At 41.9% G+C, this 14,348-nt stretch overlaps 2 protein-coding genes and 3 non-coding genes across 7 annotated transcripts; 1 reads left to right on the forward strand and 4 right to left on the reverse strand.

Moving 5' to 3' along the window:
- Nucleotides 1–356: 356 nt before the first annotated feature.
- LOC127762906 (ADP-ribosylation factor GTPase-activating protein AGD12-like) lies at nucleotides 357–3,832 on the forward strand. Of its 2 annotated transcripts, XM_052287437.1 has the most exons (10): nucleotides 357–527; nucleotides 647–778; nucleotides 914–985; nucleotides 1,280–1,364; nucleotides 1,759–1,834; nucleotides 2,009–2,172; nucleotides 2,372–2,489; nucleotides 2,596–2,712; nucleotides 2,873–2,968; nucleotides 3,235–3,832. In XM_052287437.1, exons 3-10 carry the CDS (start codon nucleotides 961–963, stop codon nucleotides 3,514–3,516), a joined length of 963 nt encoding a protein of 320 aa, XP_052143397.1. In that variant the 5' UTR covers nucleotides 357–527; nucleotides 647–778; nucleotides 914–960; the 3' UTR covers nucleotides 3,517–3,832. The 2 variants fall into 2 exon arrangements, with proteins under 2 accessions (XP_052143397.1, XP_052143396.1); XM_052287436.1 differs by lacking the exon at nucleotides 647–778 and having other exon boundaries at nucleotides 358–527.
- A 112-nt stretch (nucleotides 3,833–3,944) lies between these two features.
- LOC127764847 (small nucleolar RNA R11/Z151) lies at nucleotides 3,945–4,043 on the reverse strand. The gene has a single exon (XR_008015990.1). It is a non-coding gene; the product is annotated as a small nucleolar RNA R11/Z151 (small nucleolar RNA).
- A 299-nt stretch (nucleotides 4,044–4,342) lies between these two features.
- Nucleotides 4,343–4,436, reverse strand: LOC127764849 (small nucleolar RNA Z152/R70/R12). Its single transcript, XR_008015991.1, has one exon. It is a non-coding gene; the product is annotated as a small nucleolar RNA Z152/R70/R12 (small nucleolar RNA).
- Nucleotides 4,437–4,586: 150 nt separating this feature from the next.
- LOC127764846 (small nucleolar RNA R11/Z151) lies at nucleotides 4,587–4,685 on the reverse strand. The gene has a single exon (XR_008015989.1). It is a non-coding gene; the product is annotated as a small nucleolar RNA R11/Z151 (small nucleolar RNA).
- Nucleotides 4,686–6,549: 1,864 nt separating this feature from the next.
- On the reverse strand, nucleotides 6,550–13,414 carry LOC127761017 (uncharacterized). Of its 2 annotated transcripts, none has more exons than XM_052285225.1 (22): nucleotides 12,647–13,414; nucleotides 12,396–12,492; nucleotides 12,204–12,294; nucleotides 12,022–12,102; nucleotides 11,796–11,930; nucleotides 11,574–11,695; nucleotides 11,243–11,407; nucleotides 11,060–11,165; nucleotides 10,847–10,952; nucleotides 10,643–10,756; nucleotides 10,386–10,558; nucleotides 10,183–10,300; nucleotides 9,775–9,999; nucleotides 9,009–9,199; nucleotides 8,752–8,919; nucleotides 8,510–8,615; nucleotides 8,302–8,430; nucleotides 8,056–8,214; nucleotides 7,774–7,977; nucleotides 7,472–7,666; nucleotides 7,318–7,389; nucleotides 6,550–6,912 (listed from the first exon to the last, which is right to left on the reverse strand). In XM_052285225.1, exons 1-22 carry the CDS (start codon nucleotides 13,277–13,279, stop codon nucleotides 6,799–6,801), a joined length of 3,504 nt encoding a protein of 1,167 aa, XP_052141185.1. In that variant the 5' UTR covers nucleotides 13,280–13,414; the 3' UTR covers nucleotides 6,550–6,798. The 2 variants fall into 2 exon arrangements, with proteins under 2 accessions (XP_052141185.1, XP_052141184.1); XM_052285224.1 differs by having other exon boundaries at nucleotides 12,204–12,297.
- Nucleotides 13,415–14,348: the final 934 nt, after the last annotated feature.

The raw sequence follows: 14,348 nt of genomic DNA on the forward strand, positions 1-14,348 counted from the left end.
AAAATACGATCAGAAAACAAACAATAGATTAAGTTGGTCAAACTAGGTGACACCGTGGATATGGATCATCTTAAGATTTAACCCATAAGATAAAACTACCTTAATATGACCCATTACATACAAATGGATCACCTTTACTTTAATAAATCCTAGCTACGTCACTGCCTACTTGACAAAGTTACGGTAAAGCATAGCTATGAACCAAACACGCACTAAGTGTTGAAACAGTTGGAGGGGTGTATAAAAATCCACATTTTATCCCCCAAATAGTAATGACAATTACTTTTTGAGGGGATTGTTGGGGAATGGGGCCTTATTAGGGATATGCTAGAAATACTTTAATACTCCTTTTTTTAAAAAAAAAAAGAATTGAGTTGCTGACTCATCCCTGGATCAGGAGCGACGTAGATGAGCTACCGACCAATCCCCATGGAGCTGCTGCTGTAATCCACACGACAGAGTCAGAGATCTGGGGACTAAGTCCCAAGAACATCCCTCCCTCCCCTCCCAGCCAGGAGAAATCCAAGGTAATCCAGAATCTCCCTTGAGCATTCCTGCAAATCCTGGGTTTTTTTTTTTTCAATTCTTGGTTTCTTGATGTCTCTCAAGTATAGGCGATATCCTGAATTCCTTTCATCATGGTTAGGCTGTTCTTAGCGCTTTGCTGAATTGCATTTCTTCGAATTCATTTCATCGCGCTGCACCGATTGCTGTTCTTCTATGGATTTGACACTGAAAAAGGGGGACAGCGTGATTCACTCGAGTTGAGATTTCTCAGGTGTCAAAAAGCAAAACGACATTGATGCATGAGTGTTCTTGGATGCTTCTTTACATATGTAGCAGGAAACTATAGGATGAGGAAAAGGAACTCCTTGAAGTTCAGTATTTCTGTTTGGTTGATGCATATTTGCAGGACTGAAAACATTGGAAAGTGTAACTAAGCAGTAAGAAGATCTGAATATGAGTGGAAGACGTGATGATTCAGGTACTGAGCATTCACTTTCTTTATCACTGCATTGAATTGCATAATATGCTCCTGCTGCCCTCAAAAGAGCAAATTGGAGAATCAGTCATATTGCACAGTGAAGTGAATAATGTGTGGTGATCATGCACAAATTGGTGACCAAAAACAAAATTCTGCAACTTCTTGGAGTACTTCAGATTTGGTCATTTTCAATGGGTGTGCATTTACTAGTTTGCTCTTTAGTGCTGACAGATAAGATTTTGCCGGTGGAGAAGGTCTTGCATGATGAATTCATATTTCATTTTTCTCATGCAGCTAAGATGGCAAAACTGAAGGAGCTATTGCACAGAAGTGAAAACCGTATCTGTGCTGACTGCAGCGCGCCTGACCCCAAATGGGCGTAAGTATTTTCAACCTGATTCAAACTATCTGCAGAGCATCTGATTCCCAGTGGCTGTAAGACTTTGTAGAACCTGATTGTTCAATTTGAATCAGTTGGTGGTTTAAGTGATCACTAGTAATTAGTTTGTTTTCATATCCTTGCTGTGTTTTTGTTTGTATCCTCTTCTCTTCTATTTATTTTCTCTGGCAATGGTATTTGCACAAGAAAAAAACCAGGCAGCATGTATTGAGGAAAAATGAATGATGCACACACAGCCTTAAATCTGAAGAATCCCTTCCATTTTGCCCCATACCTGTCATTATGAGCATAATCAGGCTATTGTACACTGATTTTAGTTAGGGGCTTCTCTTGACTGATAGTTCCTTGCAATTAATTGTTTTTTTCCTTACAGATCAGCTAATATAGGAGTATTCATATGCCTCAAGTGTTCCGGTGTTCACAGAAGTCTTGGCACACACATTTCAAAGGTTTCTCCAATTGCAATATAGATAGTGCTATAAATCTTTTTTCATCTTTCTTATCCAATTGAATTCAGCAAGTTTTTCTGTATTTACAGCATAGGCAAAGTTTGCACTGACAATTATGGCATATTATACATCATGTTTTGAGCATAATCACCATTCAGTATTTGTTTTGAGCAGGTTCTGTCAGTCACACTAGATCAGTGGAGTGACAATGAAATTGATAACGTGATCGAAGTCGGTGGAAATTCTCACGCCAATGCTATATATGAAGCCTTCCTGCCGCAGAACCACAGCAAGCCACATCCAGATTCTACCCAGGAAGAGCGAGAAAAATTCATCAGGTATTTTATTCCTCTGTTAGTTCGCAGCACTTTCAAGTGCAGGGTATGCCACTCTCATCTGAATTCCCAGATACAGGTCAATACTTTGGAGCTTCCCTTTTGTTCTGCAAATTGAACTGAAGAAATAGCTTAAAAAAATGTTCTCCTATGGTGTTTCAGTTATATCAAATGACACATACAGTTAATTACAATTCTTCAGGTCAAAATATGAGTTACAAGAGTTTCTTGAGCCAAGCCTACGGATTGTTTCTCATCAGTCTAGCGACTCCGGGAAACATGCAGGCAGTGCCTCCCATTCTGTCAGTTCCAAGAGCGAAGTAGGCAGCACTGTCCTAAAACTGCAAATTGCATTTTGTTCTACCTTACTTAGCATGTTCTGCGACTCTTAGATTCAAATTTAGTAATCCCCGATTTGATTTGCAGGTAGGCATGATTGAGTTCATCGGAATATTGAATGTCAAGGTGAAAGGAGGCACCAACCTAGCCATCAGAGACATGTCAAGCAGTGATCCTTATGTAGTCCTGACCCTTGGACAACAGGTAGTAATCACATCTCTCCGGTATTATGAAATCCTAATTTTCTGATGGTTTCTGGGCAACTAATTCAAGATCGAATTCATCGTTTTGTACCACATTGTCTCGCATTCAGAACATGCAGAAATTCTTGTTCTAAATTTCACCATATCTTCGCTGTGTGCAGAAAGCGCAAACCTCGGTGATCAAAGCCAACCTGAACCCTGTCTGGAACGAAGAACTCAAGCTCTCTGTTCCTCAGCAATACGGCCCTCTCAAACTGGTAAATCCCCTCACAGAATCACAACCAAACCTTCGAAAATCTTCTAATCTGTTTCTTCCATCTGATAGTCAAAATAGCTAATTGTTCACCATTGAAATTTTCCGGTGTGTTCTTCCATCTGACAATTAATTTTCTGGTTTGTTCATACATCTGATAATTAGTTTTTCTGATTAGTGTTCATCCATCTGATAATTGTGATAATTAGTTTCTCTGATCCGAGTGTTCATCCATCTGATAATTGTGATCTTTGCTTTTCTTGGATGCAGCAAGTGTTCGACCACGACATGCTGTCCAAGGACGACCTGATGGGGGAAGCCGAGATCGACCTGCAGCCGATGATCAACGCGGCGGCGGCGTTCGGCGACCCGGGGCTGCTCGGCGACCGGCAGATCGGCCGGTGGCTCAAGTCCGGCGACAACGCGCTCGTCAGGGACAGCGCCGTCGTGGTCGCCGGCGGCGAGGTGAGGCAGGAGCTGGCCCTCAAGCTGCAGTTCACCGAGTCCGGCGAGGTGGAGCTGGAGATGCAGTGGTTTCCACTCAACATGTAGAACAAATCACGCTGTCACTTCGGATTTCAAGCTGGAGAATTTTAGAAAAACAAAAGGTGGGTTTTGATAATGAAGTTCATTGCATGAACTGTTTCAGCAAGTTTTTGCGTTGTTTACATGGCAAATTTTGCTGCGTTCAGAAATTTTAAATTTTTGGTTTGGCACGAGCCATTGCCCTGTTAACTTGGTTCATTTGTGATTCCAATAAAAAGGATTCTTTTGTGCTCTGGGTTAAATTCTGTGCCGGTGTAAAATTGATTGAATGCTTTTAGCTTGGCACTCGAAGTTTGCTCTTCGGAGTTTAAATGTTGTCAAACTTAGATCGAAACATTTTCCGTGTCTAATGCCAGCGAAAAACTAGAAAACACTAGAGAACTTTGCTGAAATTTGCGAAATAAAACGGAGAAAATCGATGCAAAAATAGGGTAAGGCTTCAGTGTGTGTAACAACATTAAGCGATCAGCGACGACATAATCGCCTCACAGAAATCCGCTAAGATCCTTTCGGACCTGAATCATCATAAGCCATTCGATGGGAGTATCAAATCAATACAACGATCCGACACGTCCCGTTTCATTGTGTATTTTTAGCAATTTTACATTGGATCACTGTGCTCCCAAAAATTACTGTGCCCAGATTTACCATGTTCCATGCTTCAAAATCAAGGATTCAGAACGCTTCCAGTTTACAGAGCCGTTTCACGGAGCAAACGTTTTCGTAATGAATTTGTATTCGTTTTCGTAATGAATTTGTATTTCGAGAATAATACAAATGCTCTATTCAGAAAAAAAGAAACTGGGAAGAATTGAACTGTTCATACAACTGCAATGCTCAGTGGAAAGAGAAGTCGTTTTTTGGATTGAAAGCTCACGGCGACTGACGCCGCCACTGCTAAAACCCATTAAAATCATCATTGCATTGCGCTTCTCAAATCGAATACCTTTATCCATGTTTCTTTTAGCAAAAGTTTCAACCAAAATATAGCGGAGGCTTTGAGAGGCAGAATAAAAGAACAGAAAACAAAAAAAGAGAGAAGAAATAGATGCAAAAAAATATATTAAGGAGAGAGAAGGCTTCAGTGTGTGTAACAACATTAAGCGATCAACGACGACAGAATCGCCTCACAGAAATCCGCTAAGATCCTTTCGGACCTGAATCATCACAAGCCCCCTCTGATGGATTTATCAAATCGATAGCACCAAACACCACGAAAAACAAATCGAGATCGCGAATCTGCACGAGGAGAACCAAATCGAGATCGACAAAACGAACTGGAAAAGGAGATGGACCAATCCAAATCGAGATCGACAAAACGAACTGGAAAAGAGATGGAGGCTGGAATCAAAATCAAAATCAAAATCGCCGCATCGAAGCAGATCTGAAGGGGAGAGGAGGGGCGAGATGACGGCGGCTGGCGGCTAGGGCTTGGCTTTTCCTGTTCAGGGCGATGGCTTTATAGAGAGGCGGAGCTCGAATTAGGTCACCGCAAATCTGGGAGAAATTACGCTTTTGCCCTCGGGCTAACTCAAAAACGCCAGACGAATACCGAGACCGTCCGATCGCCCGATTAGTATTTGACGGTCCAGATAGAGGGCAGTTAAAAATCGAAACAAATGAGGAGGCTTTTTCACGAATCCTGAGCACACTACTTTTTCTTTCTTCGGTTGCACTGGATATACATACGTGCATATACGTCACTACACACACAATATTATTTTCGTATGAATATGATCTCTAACCCACGCTCAAAGAGACGAAAATTAGCGGTGTCTCGATAAATTTTAATTGCAAACCCATTTACATGTGCGTGTAATATTTATAAGCACCATGTTTGATCCATGTTATGTGGTCCAACACTGCTGCACACGGTGCTTAATCGGAGTACTTTGTTTCTATCTTTTTTTCGATTATACAGAAGACACATACACACGCATGCCACACTCACATGTGAATACTTCGCTTGGTTGATACACACGCTCAAAAAAGACGTAGACCGGTGGCCACTCTTTAGATTCATTAGGTTTTATTAGAATGATATGTGTAATAGGACGCTCAAGAAGATGTAGACTAGTGGCCACTCTCTAGTTTTATTGAGATGATATGTGTAATAGGATTTGAAACATGTTGGATGGAGTTGTACACCCATGACTAGGTTTAAAAAACTATGGAAATCAATAGTGAAATTTGGACTTCTCGGACTGGGCAAAAGACACAAACACTCGGTTTTTAGGTCAAGTTAAAAAAAACAGAATTTTAAAATTTTTATGACATATATATTTCCAGATTTTATTTTTTTTATCAATTTATCAAGTTGTTTTTTATTTTAAATAAAGATGAATTATTGTGCTATATGCAGAAAAAACACTGCTACTTCAAGCTCTCCTGACTTCTACACTTTGAGTCTTCAAGGGTACACACATAGAAAAGACAATAGGAATTTACGAGGCTGTGTTAGCCAAATTCTTTGTTTCATTGTCTGACCTGAAAATTGAGCTGAGCTCCTGAAGTATAGATGGCCATATGGCCCGAGGCCCACGGCCCGGCCCGAAGCCCGCAATTTTGGCACGACCCAAGCACGGCATGGCCCGACCCGACAGCCGGGTCGTGCCTGGGCTGCACCCTCGGCACGGTGGGCCGGCCCGATGCACGGCCCGATCAATAAAAAATATAGGGATGCAAAATAGACTTAAATAATCGCATAAGGCAAGGCCCAAGACAGGAGGTATACAAAATAGACTTATTTTCCAGCCATTTAACCCAGCCCGCAGAGTTGAGGGACCAAATTAGACTTTTTCTGTGAGGAAGCACGATGGGCCATCGTGCCTTCGGGCCGGGCCATGCCTGGGCCGTGTATGCCGCCCGTGGGCTGGCACAACACGGCCCGGTGTGTCGGTCGGGCCATGCCAGCCCAACAAGCCTCGGCCCAAGCACGGGCAGGCTTGGGCCGTGCCGTACCGGGCGGCCCAGATGGCCATCTATATCCTGAAGTCTCTCCCTTAGCACAGTTTCAAACGATAATCAAACAACTAGGTGTACAAGAAATCACACATTATATATTCCATATGGTAAGCAAATTTTGCTTACCAATTTGGCCGTTACAACTAGTGTTCTCCTTTCCAAAAAATAACTATAGACAAAAAAGAATTAAGGCATCGGGACCTGTATATATCATCTGCACACCAAGGAATAAACCAAACCAAAGACCAAACTTTCAGCAACTGTATAATACGCTGCATTGCCAGAAGAGATAATCTAAGAGAGTTCGCAGCTCCTCCCCACACATCAACAGAGGATAGATCGGGCATCGACCACCGACTGCGGTGGATCGAGGTCCCTGTCCTGCAGGGAGTTGCCTAGATGCTTTTGCATTTCTGATGCAAAGACATCGTCCAGGATCTGCACATAACACTCAAGGTCAGGATTATCATTACAAAGGTAAAGACGTTTTGCCTGTTTGGGGGGAGCTTGTCCCAGCTGCAGCTTTTCCCAAAAGTTGCTTCTGATAGAAGCTGCCCCAAACAGTCCACAGCTTCTGAGAATCTGTAGTTCTGAAAAATGAACTAAGAAGCCAGAAGCTGGAGAAGCTGGGTTTCAAAGCTTTTCCAGATTCTCGGAAGCTGGCTACCAAATAGCTGCTTCTCAGAATCTAAAGCTCCCCCAAACAGACCCTTTGGTGTTTTTCAGAATTTTAAGATTCTTTGTTAACTTGTCTTAATAATTGAACAAATACAGAGCCTATATATGCACAGTTCACATATTATTTGATAGTGGATAAAATATTGGTGTTAAGTATGGGCTTACCCCTAATGCATAATCAGATCCTCTGTACCAAATCCTGTTCTCTTTTCTGCTCTCAAGAAACCTCAACACAATCTGTCCAAACCCCAAGTTAGTATGTAAGCACAATTTGCACCAGAATAAAATGTTAGGGTTGGTCTCGTTTTGTCATATTTACCTGACCCAACCTGTCCCAGAATCCTCGGCAAATAGCAACAAATATTCTGCTGGAAAAGACTTCATGGAGATTGTAAATGGAATCAGAGAGATGAACACGGAGAGCCTGCATCCTCTCACGTATATCGCTTTCTCCTTCGCTTTCTCTCGTTTCTTCAAGAATCCGTTTTAGCCTAGTGGTCCGGTTAGCTTGTGCCTGAAATCAATAACCAAAACTTATGGCACCTCTGTATGTAAACTACCTTAGTTAACATTGGACCAAAATGCTGCATTGGTAAAAGGTCTGTAAAACTTCATTCTTACATTACTGACAAGCTTCTCCACAATTGCTTGCAGGTATTTCTTGTACTTCTTCCTCAGCATTACTGTGATGGAGTTCATTTGCTCTCCGAAAACAGCATTCCCATTTGTTATTGTTAGATATGCTGCCCATGATTTGAGACTATCTTCAACTCGGCAGTGTAACACGTCTAACATTCTTTTAACTGTGTTCATGAATGTTCCTAACTGTGATGAGGGAAAACCAAGTGGTTACTAACAAACTAAACACCACAGCCTACAGAACACTTGACAATGCAAACAAACCTGATTCGGTACAACATAAGGGCTTATAGATTGCCTTCTTGTCAATCTTTGAACCTGCTTCTCAAGAATTTTCGGTATGCCGTCTCTCAGAGGTAGTAGAGTTTCCATGTATTGCTTCTCCAGTGCCTTCATAATTTCTCTCTCAACATCAGCAATAGCCTGAATCAGAAAATGAATATCAATCGAGTCCAACACATGACAAGCATGGGGAGTTGATCATTCGAGGACTATGAAGTGTGTACTTACACTCTCTAAACTCATCAGATAATGTGGCCATCTGTTGATAACTACTCCATATTCATTTATGCTTTCTTTTATTTGTTCATACATTTGCTCGGCAAATGTCGAGGTTGTTGAGACTGCAGGGCATGATAACTGCAAAGGTAGGTGAGGAATATAAGCAAGGAAGTGCGAGTGCTAAGGTCTGCTTAATCATCAATGTGTTTATGGTTACCTTATCAGCTCTGCAATTGTCAAGTAACTGCAATCGGGTATCTTCAATCCACACCATGATGTAGCCATGAAATAAATCCCTTGAAACCACACCCCCATGCACAGGTCTAAAATTTTATAGTCAAAACAAATGAAGCAGTAACACATTAGTGTTCAATGTATCAGCTCAAAAGAATGTGACAGTTTGGGAGCACAATCAACCGGAAAAAACAGCAGTAGATCAACTATTCAACTGTATCTTACCTCACTTGCCAAGAGTCAAGATCTCTCTCAAAATCTGCAGTAGCAATGAGCAGTTCAGCAACATGCTCTAGTGGTCTTGATGGGGGACTTGCAGAAAGAAAACCCTTCAATCGTTTGCAGAGCTCGGTACTGTACAGGGATGCTGCTATATTTGGCAGATCTATTGAACTAAAGGAAAACAAAAAAAAATCTGTGAGATACGCTACCATTGTACAAAAGAAATTAATTTCCTCCACTAGAGTGTATAGATGTGTTACCTTGGAAGTATATTCTGATTGTGAATCTTAATATCTGCTTGAATTTCACGACTTATGTTAATACATATAGTCTTCATTTTGAGATATGCAGCAGAAATAGCCATAGGGTCCGTAAGAAGGCTGTCATTGTTGCTTGACATGAATTCGTCTGTCTCAATCATATGCCTCCTGCACCTTTTTGCCGCAGCAGTCTGTAAAAGGGAAGTTTATGCTATTCAATTCTGTGTACACAAAGAGTAAGCAAAAGCACAGCCTGTTGTCCATTTCTGCTAGTTGGAATACCAATTATTTTGCAAAACCGATTTTGAAAGGTGTTTGCAAAAATTCCCGATTAGCGATTAATGTCTGTGCTTGAACAGGAGATCATATAATAATAAGATAAAAGTGTGAACTCTGCAACTGGACCAAAAAAACTATTTATTGACAAAGATTAATTAGCTTATGTTCAAAACAAAAATATGGTAACATTAGTGAATTGCACATTGTCATCATTGCCTGGTACAATTTTTGAATAATCAACCTAAATCAAGTTTGAGTTCTTCACTTTCCTCAGTAAAAATCCAGTGCAGTTTCACAGTAAGAATTTTCAGGCAGATTAAAAACGAAAGTTTTGAATTTTGATCTATCACTTTTAGAATATAAATGCAGCTATCTCTGATACATAATTAAAGTTAAACTAGATGGCTGCTAAGTTCATTGCTCTGAGAAAAAAAGAATATAGCATCCAAAAGGAAAATGCACAAAGTATCTGCATCTACAATCTCACCTGTAAATAGTTCCGGAGTATGTTTTGTGCTTCATTGGAGAGTATGTCATGCAGTACACTGAATATCTGAACTGCAGGTGCTAAAGCTGGGGCAGCACAATCTGATATGGGACCAAATAGGTCAGACAAACCAGTAGGAGAATTCTCATCCAAGGACTTGTAATTTTCAAACACAACTGCAAGGAGGCTCTTGATCCGATCTTCGCAATCTAATAGTATGCTTCTCTGCAACAAATAAAAAATAAGTTTCCATAATTATTTTATTCTTTACATTTTATTGGAATCAAGAATTATCAAAATGTGTTTATTTGCTGGCATGCTACAGAACATAATTATATATTTCAATTGCTATATCTGAATTCTTGTTAAATGGAAGTATATATGGAGTAAATTTAGCTAACATATTACCTCTTGTCTCGTCAAAGTCCTATCATCACGTGCTTTCATTACAGGGAGAAGCAGTTCATATGCAAGTTCCAAGCAATCTTTTGTTGGTGTTGCAACATTCAAAATGTAAGACAAGTATCTGTAGAAAGTAAGATGCAACGTTAGTATGTTTTGGTATATTCAGTAACCAATGAGTGACTGTATGCAACCTAACAACATATCACCTCAATTTTCTATATGCGTCTGATACCCCATAGTAATCTGAAAACTCGTCCAATAGCCATTTCCATGAACCACTGACATGCAACATTTTGCTATTGAAATTCTGAGCTCTCATTGCTGCTTCCAGAACCATGTCATATACAATAGTATCCACAGCTGGACCGCCTTGCAGCATCTATAATGACACCATGCAAAAGTTTAGAACATATGTTGGAATTTTTGGTCCAAAAATATACGAGCATGAAAATAATAGACCAACCTTCGCAGCTCCTTGATTGTCAGAAGAGACAGAGAAGTTTATACAAAGCTGAATTTTTCCCACGCATTCTTGATCATCAAGATATAAAGGCCACCACTTAATGATTTCCTCCTGCTGTTTTTTTTCCCCACAAACGTGCCAAGTTGAGAAATGGGTTCATGAAACATTTGCACCAAATGAAGGTGAGCAACGAGCAGGACATACATGAGTATCAGTGATCGATGAAACTTGAATTTTTGCGCGGCCTATGACAACCCTATTATTGTCTTGTACTTCGACAAGAATAGAATCCCCCTGGCTCTCTAGATAACTGGAACATATGTATTAAGATGATTAAATAATGTTCTGAGTAAGTTGCGTACTTAATAGATTGGAGTAGCAAGTGTACAAAAGAATCATAACTAGGCTAGGACTTACAAGAGTTGAGATTCACCAGTGCCTGGTTTCAAATATTGTGGAGAAATGGAATCTCTCTGGTTATCCTTGCAGGAGCTTTGCAATTCTAGCGTGCATGTGAACATTTCTGCAAGTAAGATATTGTGTTACTGATTGTGGAAACAAGATCTAGCAGAAGGTGCAGAACAAAAGAAAACTGTTAACCTTCTGGCAAAGATGTTGATGATGTGGATGTCAACATGGTAACCTGACTCTTCAGGATTTTAGAAATCTGTCTGACATACTCGCTACCAGCTTGCATGTACAGATTTCTAAAGGATGATGTTGCCCGAAGCTTTGGTCTTTGAGGTACAACACGTATTTTTTTTACTGTATGGAATGAAACATTAAGAATGTGAGTGCAAAAAGCGGTTTAAAATTTGGAACCACGCCTAACTAATCATAAATTCACAATTTTGCTAAGAAATTTTAAAAAATGCATAATGTACATGAAAGATGGCCCATACTGAAGTTCTTGATGAACGATTGTGCGTACCTTCAATCTCAATCTGTTTAACAAGTTTTCTTCCCTTCATATTGCAACTCCCGTCCTTATCATAGATACTTTTTCCGTCATCTTGACTCTTGTGCTTGGGATGAAGCAAAAAACTCTGTATCCTATTCATCAAAAGGAGGAAAATAAGCTGAGCAAAACAAGGAAAGCAAATTGGATGCTAGTTTACTGGGAACATAATGTCATGAATGATATTTTGCATACCCAAAGGCGCTTCTCAGTACCATACACTCATCACGAAGGAATTCTGGAGCCTCCATGCAGTTTCTTGCCCATGCATTCAGACAGATCCGAAAGCACGCATCATATGCAACAAAAGATTGCCATGCACTTTGGACACTGATAATTTGGAAAAAAAAAGACCAGTAAGAACAGTGAGCAGATGAACAACATCTTCAGGGGGTAAGTTCACAGGTAAATCAAAACGCACTTAGCCGTGAAACTCGGCATCTGAGCTAACAAATTGCTCTCGACGTACGGCACATGAACACCATCTTCTTGAACATTTGATCTGGATTGTTTTTTAACAGAAAAAGAACGATGTGAGCAAGAACAATTCATAGCGTAAAAGCTAAAATACTCCAATTTTCAACCACCAACTGACAACTGTACCTCGTAGGAAGCTCAGGCTCATGAACATCCTGGGCCAGTATATCTGCCACTGATGATACCCCAGCCCTTTCAAGGCCTCCTTTCGTTTCAGCTGCTTCCACATGATCAGATAAATCATCTCAAATCTCAACCACTTCTTCAAGGTCAAGGAAATGATCCAGAATACAATTCCACTATAAAGTAAACACTCACCAACAGTGTCAAAAATGGCCTCAACCCCATCTCCTGCAATTGGAGGGGCACTTGGTGTCCCAATGGCTTGAAATTTTTGCTCACCAAAATAATGTTCCTGAATAAGAAACCATAAATTTGCCTTTTATCTTCACAAACACAAGTGCACAAACTATGCTAACTTCGAATTTCCCCAAGCACATATAAGCTTCCAGAAATCGATCACAGTTAAATTATCATCAATGATCACAGTGAGAGAGTAAAACCCTTACATGCGAGGTGGAATCCACGGTATTGTGGCCGCTGGAGCATTTCCCGGCGAAGGCGCTCGCGGCCCGCACCTCCACCCGCAGGTTCTCCTTGGACTGCCCGCGAACCAACCCGCCGCCCCCGCCCCTCCGGCTGAGCTGCGAGGTGACCTCGTCGTCGAACGCTACCCCGCCGCGGTCCATGGCCCTCCGGAGCAGGCTGGAGTCGCCGCTGGAGCACGCCCCGTCCTCCTCCTCCTCCTCGAGCGTGTCGGAGAAGTTGCCGTAGTAGCAGTCATCGGGCACCCCCCACGACGCCACGCTCTCCTCCCCTTCCTCCCCATCCTCCTCCTCGGAGTCCGCCGCCGCGAGGAGCACGGAGTGGTGGTGCCGCCCAAGCAGCCCGGAGTGCCGCGCCGTGGTCCGCACCGGGGGGAGGCTCTTGGGGGAGAACAGCCCATTCCCCACACCTCCGCCGACGCCGACGCCGACGCCGGAGCAGCCCCTCCCGTACAGCGCGGGGCTCCTCGGCGCCGCGATCTGCCCCGCGGGCAGCCGCTCCGCCAGCGGCGACCTCGGCGGCGGCGGCGCAGGAGAGCCCGTGCCCTGCTTGATCCAGCTGATCGCCGACTCGTCGAGCCCCTCCGTGAACATCATCCTCGCGCCGCCTCCGGTTGCGTGGTCGCCGGATTGGGGGATTGGCGAATTGGTGGTCTCGGATTCGGGGATGGATTGGATTTGGGAGTGGATTCGATTTGGGGATGAATTGGAGAGGGGAGGAGAGGGAGAAGGGGGTAGTAGTAGTAGTGGGGGGAGGGAGGAGAGGTGGTCGGCGAGGGTAGTGGGCGAGGTGGGGGGTTGTAACGGCTAGTTTCTCGGCGCGTGGTTGAATGGATCTTGCTGAGCTGGATGGGCTGAGCTGGGCTGTGGGGCCCATTTGTCAGGCAGAATGGGCTTTTGGGGCTTTGGGCCGCCAGTTACAAACGGGACTAGTGTTGGGATTTCCCTTTTATTGTTGCATGAAAACTGAGGTCCTATTCTTTTTAGCTACTTCATTGGATTATTAAGTGATTATTTGGTCCATGTATATTAATAAAAATAATCTAGGAAGGCTTTCATCCAGGGTTCACAACACCGATAGAGGATCAAAATTCGCTCACAAGTGGTACCATCGGATTTCATGGAATCAATTCATAAACAGATAAAAACTTATGAAGACCGGATAAATCTTGTGAACAAAATTAAAATCCATTTTTAATTTTGTTAACTTGATTGAAAAATCGAGTGGTTTATGTTTTTGACTCGATCCGGAAAGTTTGTGAACCCTGCTTTCATCTACTGTTGTATTGGTTAGAACACTGGTTCTAAGCTATCGATAAGTTTACTTTTATAAATATTCAATTTGTCCATACAATCGAGTGAATAATCTGTTGAATAGTATGTTCTAAACTGAGCCTAAATGTTCTCTTGCAAATTTTTATAAAACTCTCTTTTCTCAATTTTCCTGGGTATCAAACAAAATATTTCTCACGGATGTTTGCAAAAAAAAAAGCCAAAATATTTTCAGCAGCATCTATAGAATTTCCTTCTGTAATTTTTTAATATAAAATTTGTGGTGGTTTAGGTGTCACACTCCTGGAGTTTTGCGTTTATGATGTAGTACGTTGGTAGGCTAGGTGTCCTTGTCCTTCCTGTTCCATCCCTTTTCCATTCTTTCTCTGCTCCG

Source organism: Oryza glaberrima, chromosome 2, assembly GCF_000147395.1.
Source record: "Oryza glaberrima chromosome 2, OglaRS2, whole genome shotgun sequence".
In the NCBI taxonomy this organism is placed as follows: Eukaryota; Viridiplantae; Streptophyta; class Magnoliopsida; order Poales; family Poaceae; genus Oryza; species Oryza glaberrima.

Bases quoted from the DNA above. Each gene is read 5' to 3' on its own strand.
- LOC127762906 (XM_052287437.1), top strand. From the start codon at position 961: ATGAGTGGAAGACGTGATGATTCAG. The intron at 1,365-1,758 runs GTAAGTATTTTC...TTTTCCTTACAG, and splicing joins GCGCCTGACCCCAAATGGGC to ATCAGCTAATATAGGAGTAT. The intron at 2,173-2,371 runs GTATTTTATTCC...ACAATTCTTCAG, and splicing joins GAGCGAGAAAAATTCATCAG to GTCAAAATATGAGTTACAAG.
- LOC127761017 (XM_052285224.1), bottom strand. From the start codon at position 13,279: ATGATGTTCACGGAGGGGCTCGACGAGTCGGCGATCAGCTGGATCAAG. The intron at 11,166-11,242 runs GTTAACAGTTTT...TCTTACTTGCAG, and splicing joins ATCAACATCTTTGCCAGAAG to AAATGTTCACATGCACGCTA. The intron at 8,431-8,509 runs GTAACCATAAAC...CTACCTTTGCAG, and splicing joins ACAATTGCAGAGCTGATAAG to TTATCATGCCCTGCAGTCTC.